Source organism: Mastomys coucha, unplaced genomic scaffold (assembly GCF_008632895.1).
Source record: "Mastomys coucha isolate ucsf_1 unplaced genomic scaffold, UCSF_Mcou_1 pScaffold20, whole genome shotgun sequence".
Classification (NCBI taxonomy): domain Eukaryota; kingdom Metazoa; phylum Chordata; class Mammalia; order Rodentia; family Muridae; genus Mastomys; species Mastomys coucha.
This window is the reverse complement of record NW_022196903.1, coordinates 61571456-61594920: the sequence shown is the minus strand read 5'-3', so window position 1 is coordinate 61594920 and position 23465 is coordinate 61571456. Positions and strand designations below refer to the sequence as shown.

The 23465-nt window shown below is 39.4% G+C and overlaps 1 protein-coding gene across 2 annotated transcripts in view; it reads left to right on the top strand.

Moving 5' to 3' along the window:
* Window positions 1-23465, top strand: part of Il23r (interleukin 23 receptor) — a 91286-nt gene that overhangs the window by 4284 nt on the left and 63537 nt on the right. Inside the window, exons 1-5 of one of the 2 annotated variants that reach the window (XM_031382103.1) lie at window positions 2727-2837; window positions 4530-4719; window positions 9513-9636; window positions 15536-15696; window positions 18713-18858. In XM_031382103.1, coding sequence (XP_031237963.1) covers window positions 4692-4719; window positions 9513-9636; window positions 15536-15696; window positions 18713-18858 — 459 coding nt within the window. In that variant the 5' untranslated portion in view covers window positions 2727-2837; window positions 4530-4691. Of the gene's footprint in view, window positions 1-2540; window positions 2838-4529; window positions 4720-9512; window positions 9637-15535; window positions 15697-18712; window positions 18859-23465 lie in introns of those variants that run through there. The other variant, XM_031382102.1, reaches the window with a different exon arrangement.

Below are 23465 nucleotides of genomic sequence, written 5' to 3'. Positions count from 1 at the left end.
ACAAGAGTTACAAATGTCAAGCAAAGCATTCAGTCTCGCTTTGTTGTTCTCTTACAAGCCACCTCCCTCTTTCTTCTTTTTTAAAAATATTTTTCACACTGATTTATCTGTTTGTGGAATAGAGTGTATGCTTTCACACCAGGGAGAGATGAGAAGACAATGAGCTTCTCCCTTTTCACCATGTGGGGCACAAGGATCAAACTCATGTCTTCAGGCTTGGTAGACATCTCACCTGCTCTCATTTGTTATTGTCTATTCCAGGCTAGCTTAAAGCTTATAATCTATGTAGCACAAGGTTATAACTCGAGGTTCTCTTTCCTCAGTCTCTTGAGTCCTGGAATTACAAGAGCATGTTTCTAGTTGCTAAGGACCAGCCTCGGTCTGGAGAGGAGTTCTTGAGAGCAGGGCTTGTCTGGGAGCAGTGAAACAGATGACTCAAAATCAAATCATGGGTCCAAGCCGAAGTCCTATGTTCTGTTCAAGATGGCTTTCTAGATTGCTCGCTTTCCCTCTCCCTCTCCCTCTCCCTCTCCTTCTGTGTGTGTGTGTGTGTGTGTGTGTGTGTGTGTGTGTGTGTGTGTGTGTGTGTGTTCTGCTCAAGACAGTTTTCAGAATGTTCTCTGTATTCTGCTCTGCTCAAGACAGTTTTCTCTTGCTATTCCAAAAACTCTCTGGATGACTGATCTCTTACAGAGCAAAAGCCCAGTCTTTTATTTGACATATCAATTCAATCTTTGCCCCAGGTTCCCTTTTGATTATTCCACGAATCAGCATTCCACGACCCCAGCCCCTTGAGTCTGAGAAAGGGGCAGCAAGCACCACACAGTCAATAAAATAGCTGGGTGGGTCCTTACCCTGAAATTACTTTTCTGACCACACCTGGATTTAAATTAGTGCTGTCCCAGGCTAACCTGAAACTCAGGAATCAACCTGCATTTTTAAGGTTAAAAAAAAGTCTTAACTGGGTAGGATCTTGCCTTGCGATCACCACTCCTTAAATCTCTTTATCCCCGTTTTTAGTATCTTTCTGACAAGCTGGCTCATAGTGCAGCTGCCTCTGTTCCTTTGCATCTGTGAAGCTCCCTATGCAATTCATATTATATCTTTATATTTTGCATAGTTGAGAAATTACATATTTTCGAACTCATGTTTTCACCATTTTGCTGAGACATAGGCATGCCCTTGTCCACTGGACTTGTGATATTTCTGATTACCATTGAGTCATTAACCTTGACAGAGAGGATATTCCTCAAGGGAGGAACATGAAAACATGTACACTCTTTTACAAACAAGCCTTACACGCAAAGCAACCATCAACACTCGTTGGGGCCCATGCCTTGATGGCTCTGTTCTATGGGCAGGAAACCATGTCACACTGTCCCTTATACATGGCCAAGAAAGACTCAGCATCTGGTTCTATTCTTTTAGATGATCTTGTAATTATTTTACTATTATTTCCACATTTAGACATTTTTAACTTATGTGTAACTATTACTTAAGCAGAAAGAAATCTTAAACTACATACTCAGTAAACTAGTTCTTCAAGTTTGTATTCCAAGGACAAGGACCTTTTAAAAATCAAATACTCATCTTTATTCTTATCTTAATAAGATTTAAATATATTTTAATACAAATATTTCCAAGAAAATTTAGAACAAATTTCATAAAACTTGTGGAGTTTTTTCTAGGTAAGAATTTTATTTTATTAATACTGCATTCCATTTGATTTTATATAAATGACTTTACTGTTAGGGGAGGCTGGTGAATTGTATCTCAAGGCAAGTATCGTCAATGAGCTTTGAGTTAGTTGTGTCATGAAAGGGACACACCCATTTTATTATGTTTGAGTCATAGACATACACAATTTAAAATAAAAATATTAACATGGAAATTATTGTTGCTAACAACTTTCAATATTTCTCATTGATTTACCCATTATTTGTTTCTTTCCAATGCTGAGCTTTTATAAATCATCTTGTTTTGAAACTTGCTTTTTAACTCAATAATGCATCATATTTCTTCTTTATTATTAAATTAGTATTGAATTTTATGTGGTTATTAAATATTCTCTTTTTGTCATTATAAGAGTAAAGATATGATCATTATAGTCACACTATGATGATAAAAGTAGATTTTATCTCAAATGAACAAAAACACTCCAACCCCCCCACACAAACAACAAGAGATTGGTTGAATATCAAGACAGCAGAGATTAGTTGAGTATCAAGAGAATGGAATTGGATTCTACAATGCCCAGTATTACTTTGAGTCTCATCTTTGAAAAGTGCTATAGCTTCATACTGCCTCCATTTTCTACCTCAAAATAGAAGAGGAAATTATGTTTCCTCTCTGACAATGAGAAAAGCTCAAAGGCTGCATCCTGCACTGGCCATGAGTAAAAACATGATAAAAACATACAGTGATTTTTTTTCAATTATCATTTAGTTATTGAAAGACTGAGTAGCATGCAGTAGCATATTCTTCTTCTAAATCTTACAATATTTTGCATACAACTGACTATTTCATGTGTTTGTTTCCAGGAATCACAAATATAAATTGCTCTGGTAACATGTGGGTTGAGCCTGGTGAAATTTTTCAGATGGGTATGAATGTTTCTATATATTGCCAAGAAGCCCTTAAGAACTGCCGACCAAGGAGTCTTTACTTTTATAAAAATGGCTTGAAAGAAAGATTTAACATCACAAGGATTAACAGAACAACAGCTCGTGTTTGGTATCAAGGCTTTTCAGAACCTCACGCCTCTGTACATTGCACTGCTGAATGTCCTGGGCATTTTCAAGAGACACTTATTTGTGGGAAAGACATTTCCTCTGGATGTAAGTACTATAGAGTATCCTAATAGTTAACTGATAGTTGCTGGGCTTTTACATAAAAATGGAGATATATCAACATAATTTATGTACCAGGTCAGTTTAAAACTGGGGCTCAACTCAAATGTCTACAAAGTCATGTTGGTGAACTATGAGTTATAGGGATTGGTGAGACTTGTACAGAGAAGAAAGATCATGGTTCACTGGGACAGCCACCATCTCTTGGAGTCCAGTGTGCCCTGATCTGCTGAGTTTTCAAAAGAAGACAGAAGTATGCAGATTTTATATGAACATCAAAGTTTTTAAATATTGCAAATACCTCCCCCCACCCCACTCCCTGCAGAGAACAATTTTTCCCACTAGCCTGAATAAACACAGTCTATGTAAAAGGCAGCAGCTCTTTAGTTGAAATGCTGCTTTTGCCTAAAAATGATAGTATACACCTATAATCCAGCACTCTGAATGAAGAGGAAGGAGGAGAGTGAATTCCTGGTCAACTTGAGCCTCAACAACAAGAAAACGTTTAAATGATGCTCTTTTCATCAGGTTTTTATATGGCTTCTGTTGGGGTGTTTATTTGCCAAATTAATGTCATTAATTTTTAGGCTGGCTGGTCCTATTAAGAGATTTTGAAGCCAAGATTCAGGGTGCATGTCAAAAACTACCTTTGTGTTCTCACTATGGTCCCAGTGTGTAATCTTGGGCAATTTGCTTAGCTGACCTCAACCTCCATTTTGTGGAATAAAAGTACCTGTAAGCAGCCAATTTCAATAATTTATTTGCATGTATATTAAAAACTTTAAAGTATGTTAGTGTTGGATCCTTATAAATACATGTTTTGATAAAACATAGGAAGATTCTACAGATAAATATGGTGGTTCCCGCCTTTGAGTCCAGCACATGAGAACTCAAGGCTGGCCTCTTCTATATCAGGGATTCCAGGCCAGCCAAGGTTGTATAGAGAGATTCTATTTCAATAAACTAACAAGTAAACATACTTAGGGAGATTCTCGTACAATCTCCTGTTCTTATGGCTCCTGCTATGAATTACTATTACTGTCATTATTAAGAAAAATTTAGTCAATCTCAACACATACTAAATCAGTTTGTATTCACAATATTCTGAAGATGTGCAAGTTCCTGTACTGATTTGTACAAATATCTATGGACCTTTTGTTTTTTATATGTTTATGTGTCTGTGATTGTGTTTATAGGGCTGTGTGTGTGTGTGTATGTGTGTGTGTGTGTGTTTGTGTGTGTGTTCTCTCGCCATATGGGTGCAGAAGACAGATATAAAACTTGGATATTATTCTCAAAGAGTATTTCACCTTGTTTTTCGAGACCTGGCTCATACTGTGACCTGTTTTTATATGTTTTGCTTGAAGCTCACCAATTAGTCTGACTGGCCAGAGAGCCTTAGGAATCCTCCTGTGTCCACCTGCTCAATGCTGGGATTACAAGCTTATGACACAATGTCAGGCATGTTATGTGGATGCTAGGGAGGACCCCATGATTGCACAGCAAACACTTTGCTTACTGAGCTATCTCCTTGCCTGCTCTTCACTGTTTTAAAGCAGAGAGTCATTCTCCAGTACATCTTTGCCATTGGGGCTCAAAGATCAGAAGAGCTCTCTTCCTCACTCCACACTGTACTTTTGATAACATTATATGAAGTTCTTGCTTCTTCCTTGGTTCCAGATCAGAGATAAGAAGAGCCAGACCAGACCCCACTACCACTTGATTTTGAGACTGGCCACCTGAAAACTAGGAGACTTTTTTGTTCTGTAAAAAGGCCACTGCCCTACTTAACTCCAGGCAGCTGACAAAGCATGCATGTCTTTCAAATGAGACAGCTACAGGATGAGGTGGAGGAGAGCTGAAAGACAGAGTAAGTTGTAGAGTTTAATAATGACCTAGCTACATGCATTTTTAATTACTAAACTCAACAGTAAAAGGCATGTACATTGTAAAATCCAACCGTAACTTGTCCGTATCACCCTCTCAATACGTCAGTGCTTCACTGTTTTCCCTTCGGGGACTGATGTATGAGTGGACATGCTGTGCCACTTCTTCAGAGAGATAATGAGAAATTGTCACAGCTTTGGAGAAAGGTGAGTTGTTAGCCTAACTGAGAGGGGGAAAATAATCTAAAATAAGTATCACTTCTTTTAAAAGGAAAAACAAGCCAGCAACTTTGGTTTTCAGTTCCATCTCCTATTTACAGTTCCTGAGTCAAAGAGCACCTCGTCCTGTAAACAGACAGCTACTGTGATGGAGATCAAGCAGGTGGTTTTATAAGACAAGAAATCAAAACAGTTACCACCATGTTGCTGAACCATGAAGGTGGGATGCTGTTGAGGCTCCTATATTCAGGCAAATATGGCCTTAAGTTTCAGCTTGTCCCTGAGCACCTGTCCCTTTTTAATTTAAATTGCTAGTTTGTTTTCCTAGTGGAGCACCTTCATCCCATGCAACAGCAAACGGTGATTTTACAAGTTTTCCTTAATGTCCCTTCCCCCTGCTGGTGTGTGGGTGACTGGTAACTTCCTCCCACCCTCCTGCTATTGGTTGAAGGGTTTCTCCCCAGAGCCATGCTGTGTTTCATGTCATAGTGTTCCCCTTCCAGCCTAAGACAAACGCTCATCCTTCACCATCACTCTTTCCATTCATTAATTTACGAGATGTAATTCCTCACAGAAACCTCGGGTTATGAGTGTGCAAACCCAACTGCCAGGCAAGAATTTACTCAAACCCCTGGGTTCAAGCTCAATGTGCTTTAGGGCTGAGTTCTTGGCAAACTTACTTCCTATTAACTAGGTCAAAAAAGGAGGCCTTGAGGGTTTTGTGGTGTTCTAGAAAGCACGTTGCTTTCACTGGGCTGCTTTGATACAGGATATTTGTTCTGTAAGCTTTGGGATGACAAGTAGTCAGCCCTGTCCTGAACAGAGTGCTTGCAGGCATGTTGACACATCGCGAAAGGTGGAGGGCAAGTGAGTCAGTGCTTTCCCTGAAAAGATCCAGGTATGGCAAAGTCTCTCTAATGAGTGATTTCTGAAATACCACCATCACCTTTTCCACTATACTCCACAATCTTAAACGCTTCTTAGTTTCTTGTCTCTGCATAAATGAGAACGTATTATGGGAAATTTGTTCAAACAGGGGTCATTGAAAAGTATCAAATTAAATAAACCATGTAGGTAACACACTTAACCATTTACTTAAAATTTTAAGCATTTTTTACCTTCCTTTTTTTCAGTCTTTGACTCTTGATGATGAATGAATTCTTCTCCACTTAAATCCTTAAATATTCATCTTCAGGGTTGCTCCTTGTGTAGATAGCCTGGCCTGAACCCTCCTGCAGGTGCTTAGTGATTTCCGCCTGAAACATCACACCTCTCTCCAGCTTAATTCTTGTCATTGCCATCTTTTTAATTGCCATTCAATTCACAGGATAAACTTCAGTGGTTGTTTTACATATGCACCAAAAAAATAAGCAAAGCACTAGAAATACATAGTAAAGAGGACCACAGACCCAGCCCCTTCACAAGATCTCAGTGATAAAGAATTTTGGGTTAGGCTGAATTAATAAGTCTCCTGGTAAATGATCACTGAACATTCTAATAAGTGTAGAGAAGTGGGATGGGAATAATGGGATGTTCCTCCTGTGACTGCTCTCTAGCTCTTTACTCTGCTTCCCACTACACAGATCTAACGATGGAGTCTTCCTCCTGTGACTTTTCTGTAGCTCTTTACTCTGCTTCCCACTACACAGACCTAACGATGGAGTGCTCCTCCTGTGACTTTTCTCTAGCTCATTACTCTGCTCCCCACTGACATACATTGCTCACTTACACACGCGCAGAGTTGTCACTTTTGACTTGTACAGAGTTCATGCCAACCATGCCTTTACACTCCTGACCATTTGCTTCATGGTGAATAGTGTGAAACAGAGTCCAGGAAGTTGACATTCATCTCCTGTGATTTCTCAGATTAACAGTGTTCTCTGCCTAAAACCACAGGGGAAAGTAGCAAAAATGAAACACCTGTGGAGCCCACGAGTCCATCATCCTACCCATGACATAATCCCGCTATTAGAATCCACAAGTTCTCACTACCCAGAGCTCAGAATGACGTACAGTACTGTTGCCATGCTTACCTTCTTCAAGTTCAAGTGATTTCCTTCACCTTGTGGGAACACAATGTACTCATTGGAACTTAATGCTACCCCTCACCAAACTCTTACAAAGCATTTTCCTATAACCATCACTGCTTGAAAGTAGCTTTTAAAAAGAAGATTGAGTTGTGTGTGTGTGTGTGTGTGTGTGTGTGTGTGTGTGTGTGTGTGCACAATCTAGGTGTTTCCCTCTGTCACTCTGCGTTTTCCTTAGAGATAGAGTCTCTTTCTGAACCCAGGACTCACATTTTCTTGGCTAGGCTGAATGAAAGTCATCACATCACAGTTATTCTCCTGTTTCTACTTCTCCCAGAGCTGGGTTAACAGATATGCATGCCATGCATGCCTACCTCATTACATGGGTGCTGGGATCTAAGCTCTAGGATACATAATTGTCCAGCAAATACTCTTAACCACTCAGGCATCTCTGTAGTCAAGAACACAGATTTTAATAGTAGAGTTGATTACATTTCAACACACAAAAGTTAAAAAGCTTTCTCTGGGCAAAAATAAAAATGGCTATCAAGCTCATTAGTCCTTCACTCTACTCATGACATAATCTCATCCTAACAACTGGGAAGGTATCTTTGAAGTTTCTATATTCATCTTTCTCTTCTTCTCTAATGAAGATGCTATACTCTATCACTTTGTTATGTAATTTTAAAATCACTTTATCATATGCTCATTATTTAGTAATACATTTCTAATGACTTGTACACAGGAACAAGTTACTGATGTCCTTGACTGGGCTAGGGTAGAGAGGGGAGCCGAGAAGACTGAGGAAAATGTTGCTTCTTATAGGGAAAAAATGTTAGCAGACAAAACAAATGAGGTTATGGGGAAGAAAAACTGAACAGGGGTAGGTGAGTGGGAGTGTGGGCAAGGATGTGGGAGAGAGAGCATGTCTTGAAATAGTTCTCTAAATACTAACCCTTAAGAAAAAAAAAACAACTTTTGATGTGGTGATGGTAATATGTGCATAGTATAACCCACTTATTTTTGCCACATTTAGGGGCTTGTTTCAGTGGTGTTCACTGAATTGGCTTATATCCTTACAGCACTCTCTTGCTAGAACTCTTCTTGTAGAAGGAAACTATCTCATCCATGGACTTGCACATAGTGCCTATCTGCACAGGGGTCCAAGACCATCATTCCACCTTTTGTTTTTATAAATTTGACTATTTTGGTCACCTCTTATAAAAGGAATCATGCAGTCTTTTGTGTCTGGCTTATTCTGTCCAGTGTCCTCACATTTTATCCATATTATAACATAGTTGGAAGTTTCCTTCTTCTTACTGCTAAATAGTAGTTTTTTCTGCATGTGAATAGCTAACTTTCAAAGGGAAAAGTAGACTGTATCCTCTATAACAGGAAATAGTCTTCCAGGGAAATAGGAAAAAGCTAAGGAATCTTTCACAGAGCCTCGCCTTGAAGGAGAAAGTAAGAAGAGAATCAACCACTGCAAAGGCCAAGCTCAGTAATAATGATGTAATTCTGATGGGACAGTATAGATCTTGCCAGATAGAAAGTCACTGTCACTTTAACAATTGTGGCATTGGTAGAACTCTGCAAACTAAATTCTGAGTAAGCCAGAGCGGCTGGGGAGATGGCTCAGTTGGTAAAGTGCTTGCCATGAAAGCATGAGGACCTGCATTTGGATCTCCAGCACCCATATAAAAGCCAGGCAGGGTGATGTCTATCTTTAATCCCAGCAATGGAGAGGCAGAGACAGGAGAATACCCAGGGCTTGCTGGTCTACCAGACCAGCCAATCAGTGAGCTTCAGATTGAGTGAAAAACTGTGCCTAAAAACAAACAAAAACAATAACAATAGCAACAAGAAAATAAAAAAATATGAGAGGTTTTAGAGAGGGCTCAGTGGTTAAGAGCAAATAATATCTTGTATAAGTCCTAGGTTCAGTTCCTACAACCCACATAGGACAATTTACAGTAGCCCGGAATTCCAGCTCTAGAGGATTCAACATCCTCTTCTCACCTCCAGAGACACCTGTACTCATCACATACTCCTACACAAATATACAGTTAAAAATAAAATAAATATTTAAAAAATAATATGAAAAGTAATGAAGGAAGATACTGAATGGGCTTCTGGCCTCCACATGCACCAGAATTTTCACACACGTAAGTATACACAAACACAGAATACACACACACCATATACATGTGTTCATACAATAATAATTTTTAAATGTCTAGCTTAAAAAGAAAGGTGGAATGATAGCTGAGGGGAGATGGAATTGGAGACATAGAGGGAGACTTGCTTGATTTGGATGAGAGGAACCTGAGCTTGTTAGCATCCTCACAGGAGATGAAACTATAGGAAAATATACTGTGAGTAAGAGCAATGTTTGGTGTCAAAGTTGACCACCAATGTTGGCAGAGGTAGTGGAATGAGGAACCCATGGGTTCTCAGTGCCAAGAGACCTAGTTTCCCTATGAAACTGACAGTTTATCAAAAGCAGCTCTTGGTGATTCATTTTGTTGCAGATCCACCGGATGGCCCCAGCAATGTGACATGTTTCATTTATGAATACTCAGGCAACATGACTTGCACCTGGAACACTGGGAAGCCCACCTACATAGATACCAAGTACATTGTGCACGTGAAGAGGTAGGTTCTATAGCACTATCAAACACGCATTCTATTCCAGAATGGATCCAGCAGTGGCCAAGATCTGCCTCATATCTGAGATGCCTACCTTGGTTAGGGAAATTAAAATCACTCCTGTGCCATTGCCATTTTCTGCTTCATGGGACAAGAAACTCTCTGACTTCCCTATCCTTTTCTCTTGGTGGTAACTCGTATCAGGAGCCTAATGAAGGCTCAGCCCACGTTAAACTGTGACCTAAATTTAAGCCCTATTCTCCTTTGAAGATCTGCATAATGTCCCTCAAAATTTCCATTTCTTGCCCAACTAATACAGAAGTAGAGAATCACACACAACCATCCATTGGACTGAGCTTAGGGTTCCCAATGAAGGAGCTAGAGAAAGGACCCAAGGAGCTGAAAGGTTTGCAGTCCCTTAGGATGAACAAAAATATGAACTAACTAGTACCCTCAGAGCTCCCAGGGACTAAACCATCAACCAAAGAGCACACATGGTAGGACTCATGGCTTCAGCAGCATATATTAGCAGAGGATGGCCTAGTCAGTCATCAATGGGAGGAGAGCCCCTTGGTCCTGTGAAGGTTTATGCCCCAGTGTAGGGGAATGCCAGGACCAGGAAGTAGGAGAGGGCAGGTTGGTGAGCAGGGGGAGGGAGGAGGAAACAGGGGTTTTTGTTTTTGTTTTTGATATTTTTTTTGGAGAGGTAACCAGGAGAGGAGATATCATTTGGACTGTAAATAAAGGAAAATATCTAATAAAAAAATTCCATTCTTTACCTTTAAAATGGACCCCCAAATGCATGTTTGTTCTAATTTATTGAGTGATTCTGGCTTTCCACTCATATGATAATGCCAGGTCTTAAGGCAGGAAGTTCAGGGGAAGTATTAGTGGTTAATCATGACTTTTGAGTTTTAATTCAAATTTAGGTGCTACAACTCTAGCTGAATGGGAATTCAAGTTTCAGATAGGAAAAGTGGTAAAAGGGAAAAGATGCTCTCCCATGGACTCCTTCTCCATGGATCTGGGCAGAACCGAGTGCCTGTCTACTCTGTCCAGGCAGAAACCTAGCAGAAGGCATTATAGAGAGGAACCTTACTGCTGCCATCCAACACTATTTGCTCTTTGCCTCTATACGACTTCAGAGAGGTTGTTAGCCTTGCTGGATAGCTCTCAGCCTCCTGTGAAATGAAGACAATTACTAAAGCAATGATGAAATAAGAGGTATCTTAGCCCATTTATGTTACTATAACAAAATACCAGCGACTGGCTGATTGGTAAGAAACAAACATTTAATGCGTATAGACCAGAGGCTGAGAAGTTTAAGATCAAAGTGCCAGTAGAGACTGCCGAAGGCTATTTCCCATAAACAGGATCTTGGTGACAAAACAACTCCATTCCTTCATAAGGAATTGACATCATCCTTGAGTGTGAAGCCCTCATTACTTCACCACTACTATCTAAGAGCTCAGCCACTTAAGACTCTTCCACTAAAGGCTAAATATTACACATGAAAATGACCCATTGCTGCGACCCATTGCTAGATCTCAGCACGTGAATCTGGAAGGACACCAATCAGACTATTTATATTAAAGGGGATTTGAATATTGTGTTGCACTGAAAACTAACTGCATAAGTTGGTGCGATTTGTCTTATACCAAGCCTGATTTATATAGGAGTAAAAACATCAATAAAGCAATAACAATCACATACAGAATAGTATATGCAACTTATTTTCAGGTTATTTTGTACAAGTCTAGAAAATTATGTTGTGTGTGTTCTAATAGAAAATATTAATGTTATAGCTATTGAACATAGGTATTCCAAAATTTGGGGGAAAAATCGAAAATCTAACACTTCTGGTCCTGAGCACACTGAATAAGAAGTTAAACTTTATATTAAACTCTGGCAAACCCAACCTGTATTTTGAATTGGTGGAATTCCAGATCAATGTAATTGCATCATATTTTAAAGAAGACACAATTGGATTGGAAAGATGGCTCAGCACTTAAGAACACTTAAATTATTCCAGAATACTCAAGGTTGATTATGAGAAGCTATGTCAGATGTCTTGTAACTGTCTGTAAATCCAGATCTCTATGGGAACCTGCACTCACATACCCACATACGTGTGCACATAACAAATACTACATAATAAAACTAAATTCTTTAAAGAATACATAAGCATTAGAAAATTATAGAAAATGGATGTTTTCTTCTAGCAAATTCGAAGCGCACTTTCCAGTAAGCCCAAACACGGATCTAATCATCTTCAAACTCATGAGAAACACAGTAGTGAGCTGAAAAAAAAAAAAAAAAAAAAAAAAAAAAAAAAAAAAAAAAAAGTTTAAGAAAAGCTTACTCCTCTAACAAATGGCCCAAGGGCCTTTTCCCTCCAAGAAAAAGTTGAGTTACACCAAATGCTGTAAACAAGGTGGGAAGCACTCGGCAGGCAAAAAGCCTGGGCAGACCTGGCCTCTTAGGGCATTTCCACTTAGCCAGACAGCAAGAGATCAGCATAGGCGAAGTTTCACTTCCAACTCATGTGCTTCTTTCTGTGCTCCAGTAAGATCTCGCAGATTGTAAAAGCCTGTCACTCTGGTCCACTTGCTTGTTCAATAGAAGTGTGACAATCTTTCAGTGGTAGGCCTTGCCAAACAGACCTGAGTCTGTTGATTCAAGAACTCTCTTCCTCCCTGGCTCCTTAGTGATGCCCCCACTAGACGGAGTTTTATGTAGTTTTGCTGGGTATCACGGGTGCAGTTTTCCAAAACGATTGACCTCTGTTACTACTTACTGTTGTCCCCCCACCCCCATCTTCAGCACCCCTTATAAATAAACATTTTATCTGTGAAACTCAGAAGTGTCTGACGATGACTTCTGCTTGTTAATAGTTGTTGAAAAGAAGTGAATTAGTGGGGTCTTCAAGATGGCTCAGCAGTTGGAAGTGCTTGTCTCCAATTCTGACAACCCGAGTTTGATTCGTGAGAACCATAGGGTGGAAGGAGAGAACTGAAGTCAAAAGTTGTCCTCTGATCACCATATCTTGGTATTTGTACCTGAAAGTATACATGTACACTGAACAAATAACAAGTGAAATCTCGACAAGGATTAAAAAGAGTAACAAATGAACGATAGGCCTCCATTCTGTACCAGCCAAGCAGATGTAGCAAATATTTATTTCCTGTTTCAGGAAATTAAAGGAGGAAAAAGATATCAACAAGTCCGACAAGATCATAATCATTTGGCATCCAGTAGTTCCTCTTTGACATCCAAAGCAAACATAAACAAACAACAGGCTCTGTTGACATCTTGCTTCCAACAGCTTGTCAGGCTTGGAGAAAAGCATTTTTAACTGTTGAGCCCTATCTTGTAACCTGCAGCTCTCCCTCACGCTGTTTGGGTCACATCCTTAGTAACCCATGCCTTTTTCCTTATAAGACCTGAGGTCTCAGTATGTGTGGTAAGAAAATTAACCACAAACCAGTTAAGAAGGTGTATGTGGTTTTCTCTAACTGGAAAATAGTCAAAAGTGTCCCACTTAACACTTACGCTGATCACTAAGCGTAGCTGCAGCTGTCTTGCATTCATGCTTGAATTCTTATTTAACATAGGTTAGCCTATTTTTCCAATAAGTTCTCTACTGATATACTTATGACCCCTCTCATTTCAGAAAGAATATAAGCCATCTATGTAAACATATAAACCCAAGACATAATTTAACTTCTGATACAAACTATATATACACACTGGCAATCCCCAGTACTTAGGAAGCTAAAGCAAGGGTGTCGAGAGTTCAAAGCCAGCTTGAGATGCAGAACAACCCTGTCGTAATTTTTTATTTCATTTCTATTCATAAAAGTGACATTAAAAGTGCCTTCACTTGCTATAACTAAATGAGTCCTCTGTTAGGTACTAAACCATCTACTCCTGGCCTTTTCTTCTCATGCATTTACCTTCACTCGTGATCACAGTGATGTCATCTTTCTTGTTTCACAGATGAATAAACCGAAGTGTATCAAGGCTAAGTCAATTGTGTCAATCTCACAACTTTGGAAGGGTCCTAGCCAGAAGCTGAACCTCTGTCTGTCTCTAAAGCCCATGCTTTGTACAGTTAGCCAACATGATAGCTACTTCTTACCCCGCTCAACCCACATGGTGCTCATGATGCCCTTGCTGGTGGTGAAAGGCAAGGGGCAGTGTGGGAAAGCACTGGAATTTAAGGCCTTAGTTACTAGCGATATGTTATTTGATCCCTACACCTATAGCATGTCCCCAGTGACTGTCAGTCTGAGAGAGCCTTCCTATGGCAGAACAACATTTCTGTGGTATTTTAATTCATGAAAGTATTTTTTTGTTGGTGCCTAAAGCTAGTTCCTCATATCTCTGTTCATGAAGCATGTCACTTGCATCAAATTCTGATTCTCATATTTGTGTCTCTAAGAGCATGTCATATGAATCAAGTTCTGATTCTTGCTGAGGTATTATAAAACTGCAGAAACTCGGGAGTTGCTAAATAGGCATGGAGTAATAAAGCATCTAGAATGTAACCCTAAACATAAAATAGCTGTAACTTTTACTCTTTCTTATGATCTCATGAAAGCAGTATCCTGGAAGAAAAGCAGTCGATGGTGTTAGATTAAAAAAAAAAAAAAACCTGGCCAGTGGTTGTCTCAACTCAGAAGCTCAAACACTGTAATTAGAACAGTAAGGTGAAGGTGTGGTAACTACCCCACCCCCGCACCAATCCCCTATGAAGGGTAATATGCAGATCTATAAAGTATTTCTATTTCTCAGAAGTAAGAATTTGGGGCTGGAATGTGACTCAGTTAATAGAAGATTGTCTGGTATATGCAAAGCCCCAGGTTCAACCCCCAACTCTAAATAAGCTTGGTGCAGGAACACATTCTTGTAATACAGCACTAGGATAGTCAGAAGTTCGGGGTCATCCTCAGTGAGGGAGTTTAAAAGCCAGCTGGAGCTACAGGAAACCCTGTCGGAAAAAAGGAAAAAGCCAGGCATAGTGCTAAACTCTTTTAATCCTAGCACCTCGGAGGCAGAAGCAAGCAGATCACCCTGAGTTTGAGGCCAGCACTTGCCTCATTTGAATTTGCTTTTAAAAATTCAAGAAGAAGGAAGACCAAAAGGTGGACATTTCATTCCTTCTTAAAAGGGGGAACCAAATACCCACGGAAGGAGTTGCAGAGATTAACTATGGAGCAGAGACTGAAGGAAGGGCAAGCCAGCCTAAATATAGCCATCTCCTGAGAGGCTCTGACAGTACCTGACTAATACAGATGTAGAGGCTCACAGACATCCATTGAACTGAGTACAGGGTCCCCAGTGAAGGAGTTAGAGAAAGGACCAATGGAGCTGAGGGGTTTGCAGCCCTTTACGATGAACAACAATATGAACTAACTAGTACCTTCAGAGCTCCCAGGGTCTCAACCACCAACCAAGGACTGCACATGGAGGGGTCTGATTGTTCAGGCAGCATGTGTATAGTAGAGGATTGCAAATTCGATCATCAATAGGAGGAGAGGACCTCGGCCCTGTGAAGGTTCTGTGCCCCAGTGTAGGGGAATGCCAGGGCCAGAAAGTGGGAGAGGGCGGGGTGGCAGGCATGGGGAAGGGGGAGGCAACAGGGGTTTGTTTTTGTTGTCTTTGTTTGTTTCTTTGTTTTTTGGAGGGGAAACTGGGAATGGAGAAATTTACATGTAAAAAAAAAATTCGGATCAAATGAAGTTCATTTGAAGATCAAATGAAGTTCAATGAAGATCAAATGAAGGTCCATTTTTTAGTAACAGGTCAAGTTCTAAATTCAGGTGAACATGCTAGCATTCAAAGTTTCTGGAACAAGGAATCAAAATAAATATAACCTGTGGTTTGTTTGTTTGTTTGATAGTTTCGAGACAGAAGAAGAACAACAATATCTTGCCTCAAGCTATGTTACCATCTCCACTGACTCATTGCAAGGTGGCAGGAAGTATTTGGTATGGGTCCAAGCTGTCAATGCCCTAGGCATGGAGAACTCACAACAACTACAAGTCCATCTGGATGATATAGGTAAGAAATGAGAGGTGCTACATGTCTTTTATTACAAGCAACTACTTGTTGTTTGCATCGATGGCATCACACAGTCCACATTTGAAGGAAGAGTACCTAAAGTTCCTGCAGATTAGAAGTAACCATTATTTTCCATTATTCTGTTACCTGGGGCAGCTCTACAATTGGTCGTCTTTCCAGTCTCATCTCTAGACGGTTGTGATTTTAGGAAACTAAAAGTGCATTGCAGTGTACTTGATAACTTTCCTTGTAATTAATAACAAAGGGTTGTAAAAAGATCTCTTAGGATTCAATATGAAAACCCTTGGGGGATCACTAAAGCTTCCTATCATACTTAATATTATAACTTCTCAATTAATGTCAAATTAATCATCTAACAATCTATCCTGTCCTCTCATTATTGGATTTTAAAACACATACAAGTGACTACGATATTGTACAATAACTTTGTATTTCTACATATTGTTTAGAACTACATATCTCTTCCCAGTATATAACCAATATATAAAATGTATACAAAACATACAATATTTTATAAATTTACATTTTGAGGTAAGATACAATAAATGCAATCTTTTCTTAACTATGTTCCTTTGGAGGCTGGAGAGATGACTCAGTAATTAAGAGTGCTTCGGGTTCTTACAGAGGACTCAAGCTCAATCCTTTGCACCCACATTGGGAAGCTCACAATCAGCTGCAACAGCCTATCATGTTCAGTGTCATTTCAGTTGGGTTCCTTCTGTTTTTTTATTAGATATTTTCTTTATTTACATGTCATATGATTTCTCCTTTCCCAGTTTCCCCTCCAAAAAGCAGACAAACAAACAAACAAACAAAAACAAACCCCTGTTGCCTCCCCCCTCCCCATGCTTACCACCCCACCATCTCCCACTTATTGGCCCTGGCATTCCCCTACACTGGGGCACAGAATCTTCACAGGGCCAAGAGCCTCTCCTCCCATTGGTGATCGACTTTGCAATCCTCTACTATACACATACTGCCTGAACAATCAGCCCCACCATGTATAGATAGTCCTTGGTTGGTGGTTGAGTGCCTAGGAGCTCTGAGGGTACTAGTTAGTTCATATTGTTGTTTGTCCTAAGGGGCTGCAAACCCTTCAGCTCCTTTAGCCCTTTCTCTAATTCCTTCATGGGGACCCTGTACTCAGTTCAATAGATGGTTGTGAGCCTCTACATCTGTATTAGTCAGGTACTGTCAGAGCCTCTCAGGAGATACCTATATTAGGCTGGCTTGTCCTTCCTTCAGTCTCTGCTCCATAGTTAGTCTCTGCAACTCCTTCCATGGGTATTTTGTTCCCCCTTTTAAGAAGGAATTAAATGTCCACATTTTGGTCTACCTTCTTCTTGAGTTTCTTGTGGTTTGTGGGTTGTTCTTCCTGTATTCCGGACTTCTGGGCTAATAACCACTTATCAGAGAGTGCATAACATGTATGTTCTTTTGTGATTGGGTTACCTCACTCAGGATGATATTCTCCAGATCCATCCATTTCCCTAAGAATTTCATTGTTTTTAATAGCTGAGTAGTACTCCATTGTGTAGATGTACCACAATTTCTGTATCCATTCCTCCGTTGAGGGACATCTGGGTTGTTTCCAGCTTCTGGCTATTATAAATAAGGCTGCTAAGAACATGGTGGAGCATGTGTCCTTATTACATGCTGGAGCATCTTCTGGGTATATGCCCAGGAGTGGTATAGCTGGGTCCTCCAGTAGAACTATGTACAATTTCTAGAGGAACCGCCAAACTGATTTCCAGAGTGGTTGTACCAGCTTGGAATCCCACCAGCAGTGAAGTAGTGTTCCTCTTTCTCCACAACCTTGCCAGCATCTGCTGTCACCTGAGATTTTTATCCTAGCCAATCTGACTGGTGTGAGGTGGAATCTCAGAGTTGTTTTGATTTGCATTTCCCTGATGACTAAGGATGTTGAACATTTCTTTAGGTGCTTGACAGCCATTCAGAATTCATAAGTTGAGAATTCTTTGTTTAGCTCTGTAAGTTGGGTTCCTTCTTAGGAACAAAAGTATAATTAGTAACAGTTTTACTATTATTGTAATTATGATCTGTATATTATCATCTAGAAGAAATGAAAAGTATCAATAATGTACTCTGTTCAGATAAAGAAATTTACAAGTGTTTGTGTAGCTTATAAATGTAAATATTCCAGTTATAACTTCATTTCTCATAAAACAATTACAAAGTGACCCATCAGGACACACAACAATTTGCATATTCTCAGGGGATTTATTTTAATGGAAGAACAAAACAAGTTGGCAGCAGATGTAAATATCCATACATTCCATTATTATACAATAGAAAAAGAATATTGCTGTGAAAAGGTGAGCTTATCAAGTAGTAGGATCTGAAGTAAACACTGATTCAGTATCACTTGACTGTGACAAAACACCTAAGATACTCAACTACTAAGGAGGAAGGATTCAAATTAGCTTGACATCGTGGTACTAGCAGCCCATGCTTGGTTGGTCCCACTGCTTTGGCCCACGCCAAGGAAGCACATCATGGCAATGTACATGGTGGAAGAGGCTGTTCATTTTGTAATTACTAGCAAACAAAGAGAGAGGGGAGGGTCCAGGATCCAAAATGCACCTTTCTAAGTCACATGCCTCTTATGACCTAAGACATCCTATTAGATTATGCATCTTAAAGCTCCCACCATCAACCAGTGGTGCCAAGCTGGATACTAAGCCTTTAACACATGGACCATTGGGAACATTTAAAATCCAAGCCATGAAAGAAAATACATCTCACTAATCTCTTTTCTGTACTCCAAATAATGAGGCCAGCTGCTCAAGCTTCACTAGACCTATAAGAAGTACTTCTCTTTTACATAATACATCAGAAAATAAGACAAGGTTCCTCATCAGTAACTTAGATAGGCTTTTGTACTTTGAGTTTTGATAGTTCTACATGTTGATGAAAAGGTATCAATTTCTTCCTGAAGTTTTCTTAACCACTAGTATTTTGTTTCTTTTTCTAGTGATACCTTCTGCATCCATCATTTCCAGGGCTGAGACTACAAATGCTACTGTGCCCAAGACCATAATTTACTGGAAGAGCAAAACTATGATTGGGAAAGTATTCTGTGAGATGAGATACAAAGCAACAACAAACCAAACATGGAATGTAAGCTAAGTTTTCATTATTCCTTAGTGTATGTGGAAATGATTTACTGAAAAGCCAATCGGTTTTCAGACTGGCCTTAGGCAGGATCTTCTTCTCACACACTTAACTGATATGGTATTTGAATCACTATAGTTTCAATGATTACTGTATGCTTCTGAATGGGATTGTCTTCTGAAATTATCTTCTGCCTTCTGTAAATTGTTAAATAGGCTGAATTTGCAACTAAATGGGATCTTTTGTAGTTTCTTATGATTGTCTCTTAAGATGAAATTTATATCCGCACTCTCAAATATAAAACTCAAGCATTCTATGCTGAAATTTGACAGTATGGTGGGTGGAAGTGATTCTCTAAGTTACACTTAGAGAAAAATATCAGTTTTTAAAATGAAAATGTATAATTCAGGAACTGAAGCAGTGGCTCAGTTACTAAAGACAATGTTACTTTTGAAGAAGACCATGATCTGGTTGCAAACATGCATATTGGGTAGCTTACAATCCTCTTTTGTCCTCCATAGGCACATAAACACCTATGCATATACACACAAACATAAACATAATTAAAAACAAATATTTAAATAGTGTACAAACTCTAAGATTTATTACTAGCATAAGCTTTAACCTGAGATAACATTGACATAAAAGTGAATTTCTGAACAAACTAACTGTACTTAAATACCAAGATTAAATTACCAAGTATCTTAGGATAAGCATAGGTTGCAATCAGTTTGGTTTGCAGTCAAAGCTTTTAGGGTACAAGCCTGGGCCCTGGCAGCCCCAGCAAGCTAAGCTTGGTCACTTGTCTCTAACATACTAATTAAAGAGGCAAGTGAAAGTGGGCATGTGGGCATGTGAAAAGCAGAGAAGAGTACTATTAATTGTGGCCACAAAAGGGAAAACCAAAACCAAACCAAAGAAATAAAGCATTCGATGACCCCCAAGTCTATCTTCAGGGTACTGACATGAGGTTTAGGTTTAAATAGAAGGCAAGAGGCATACGTGCTTACCTAGTCCTTGTCTAGATATGAACTAATTCATTAGCACCTGAGCTCCTTTCCTCCAAAGTGGACTCATAGTGTTCTTATCACTTAAGGTGTACCCCTCAGGAGACTGCCTCTGCTCCCAGCTGAGCCCTGCCCTTTACTGAGACATGCCCTTACGTGGGTGACAGACTGGTTCTGGGTGCCCTGCCCTTCACTGAGACATGCCCTTACATGGGTGACAGACTGATTCTGGGAAGCCGTGCTGTTTCTAGAGTCCACTGTTACCCAAGAGGAAAACAAGGACAACAACTTGTCTCTGTGCCTTCATCCAAACTACAGGAGACAAATGGGCCTGAAATGAACGTGAGGTGTGAGCTTTCTCCTGCTTCTAGTTACCTTGTAGGCCCAAATCAGGAATCAGTGCTTCTTAGCAAAAGCAGCTTCTATGTGTCTGTTTGAGGCTCACTAATAAAAATCATAACACAGGGCAACACCTATAAATAATAAGCCCATTAATTAGAATTAGTCTGACCTAGGAAATGGTTCCAGTTGGGCTACATTTGAAAATGTAATATTTTACTATTTTAAAATATAATAAACTTCCATATAAACCAGATAATTGAAGACTACATGGATGTCTGTAAATTAGAAACACACTATCAATGACTTGGAACAGGTTTTCTGTCCTCTGGTTGAAATATTCGTTCTCTGGCCCCACCTAGTGCCTGTGGGATTGGAGGCTAGATAGTAATGGCTTTAAAAAATGTTAAGTATTACTAGGCATCCTAGACTGGCCTGACACTTTTAACCCTTCTGTCTCTAGTTCTCAAACATGGACACTACACATTTATACTACCATGTCCACCTTCCCAAAAAACAAAAACCAAAACAAAAGAAAACTGTGCATTTACTTATTGGAGAGCAAAATGCATGCTCTAGAGAGTACACGTGCAGGAAAGAGGACAAGCCTGGGAATCTATTCTCACCTTCCAGTATGTAGGCCAGAAGTCATCAAACCTAGTGACATACATGCACCCATATCTGCTGTGCCATCTTCTTGACCTTAATCTCTCTTTTCAAAACATTCTCTATCAGATGTTAAAAATGCACAATATTCAGAAAGCCACCTATTTGGGAACTCAGCGGACTAAAGGTCCAAAAGATCTATCTTCTGTCCACATACACACACACACACACACACACACACACACACACACACACACACACACAATCCCACAGCTCTCATCTTAAATGATATAAGGGATCATTTATTCTGAAGCCATTTTAAGTAACAATGGCCCAAGAACACAGATTTAGGTTACCCCAAATTCCATATTCCCATGTGAAGACAGTTTCATGAAGTTTTATAGTTTGAGAGAAAAAAGAAAGTCATAAATCAAAGCAAGTTTAAAATGTATTGGTGGGGAAGCTTTTCTGTATGCCTGAGATGTTTTCTTAGCTCTTGGGTTGGTGGAAGCTAAGTTAACAGATTCCAAGAAGTTTTGTTGGTGGTTGTGGTGGTTTGTTTTGGGTTTTTTTTCTTTTATCTGTTAGTCACAGATGTTAGTTCTGATACAGAAATGAGCAAGGGATGGCTGTTCCAATTAGAACTAGCCCAAGATAATTAGTTTCTGGACCTGCAACATTCCAACCTCTCCACCGTACTACAGTTCCAATCCATCAATCAATCAATCATGACATGGTTTTCTTTATGGTTAAAGTAATGACTGATTATCTAAAAAGCAAAGGCTTTGTCCGATGAGAAAATATTAAAAATATTATCATTTAATTAAAATTTAATCATAGGTTTTAAATGTATATTTAGTAAAAGGATACTAAACACAAACCAAACTTAAGTTAATTAGTAATTACTAATTTACTTTACATCCCAAGTGATATTTCCTCTCTCTCCTCTCCCCCCAGTCCTTCCTTCCCTTCCCTTCCTCCCAACTGTCATCCACTCCTCCTCTGTTTCTCTTCAGAAAAGTGGAGGCCTCCCATGGATATCAACCAGCCTTGGCACATCAAGTTGCAGTAGAACTAGGTTCATCTTCCCTCTTGGGGCTAGAGGAGGCAGCCCAGTAGGAGGAAAGGGTTCCAAACGCAGGCAATAGAGTCAGAGATAGCCCCAGCTCCCACTGTCTCATATGAAGACCAAGCTACACAACTGTTACATATATGTTCAAAGGGCATAGACCAGCCCCATGCATATTCCCTGATAGGCAATTCAGTCTCTGTGAGACCCTATAGGCCCAGGTTAGTTGATTCTGTAGGTTTTCTTGTAGTATACTTGACCCCCTGGCTCCTACAATGCTTCCTTCCCCTCTTCTGGAGGATGCCCCAAGCTCTGCCTACTGTTTGGCTGTGGGTCTCGTATCTGTTTCCATCAGTTGCTGGGTGGAGTCTCTCTGATGATGTAAGTTATGCTAGGCTCCTGTCTGAGGTTCCAGGTGCCAGTGTGGTCTCCAGGAAAGCAACCAGAGGAGTTGTGGGCCTGCATATGGAGCCCAGGGGAGACATATTTCTTTTTTAAGCAACCTTTTACAACATACTTTAATCTTAGCATCATTATTAAGAAATTTAGAAAACTGTTTTTAATGTGGTAATTTTAAATGAAAACTCTGGAAGTTGTATCTAAAACACAGAAAACACATGGTACATTAGATACCTAACAGTTATAGACACATATAAAGCACATTACTAGTTTTTGTTGTCTTAGCCAAATTTAAATAAATAATTTGTTAAAGATTTAAGTTTTTATAACATGTACCTTGAAATGCTTTCTGCTAGAAAAATCATTTACCTGTTATTAGTGTTTATCAGGCATCCAAAACAATATTAAATATATCATTTATAAACTTATTATTTTAAGTAAAATAAAAAATGAAGCCAGGCAGTGGTGGTGCACACCTTTAATCCCAGCACTTGGGAGGCAGAGGCAGGCAGATTTCTGAGTTCAAGGGCAGCCTGGGCTACAGAGTGAGTTCCAGGACAGCCAGGGCGATCCAGAAAAACCCTGCTTCAAAAAAAAAAAAAAAAATGAATAGTCTTTTAAATGTATCATTACTGTGCAACACATTAAAATGATCTTTAAATTCTAATATGTTTGAGTTAGACTAAAAATAGGTTTTTAAAATGCAAATTTTAAAAATACACATTTAAAGTTCTTCTCTTGAATAAGCTTGGTTAAAATAAGGACCTTAGAAACCCTGTTTAATTGTTTGTTTTTAAAGACACAGTAGTGATAAAAAGTGTCCTTAAAATCCTTTAAATGTTTGTATTTATACACTTATATACATATATAACATATCTAAAGACACAGACATAGCTGGTGAAAAGAAGCTGTGGCTGCAGAGATGACTAATGAGAACTTGAGTACTATGGAGAAACTGAGGTGTAGCACATCCAGAGGCTAACTGCCATATTTTGGGCTCATTCTAGCCCTCAGGAACAGCCATTCCATGCTCACCTCTGTGTCAGTTTTAGTTCATACTTCTTCAGGACATCAGAGTTAGCATATTTTTATAGCAAGTCAAAACAAAGGCAGTAAGCCATTCTCAGATTTTTTTTTAACTTTTATTGCATTATCAGAAAAGTTACATGATTTCAATTTATCTGAATTTGTTA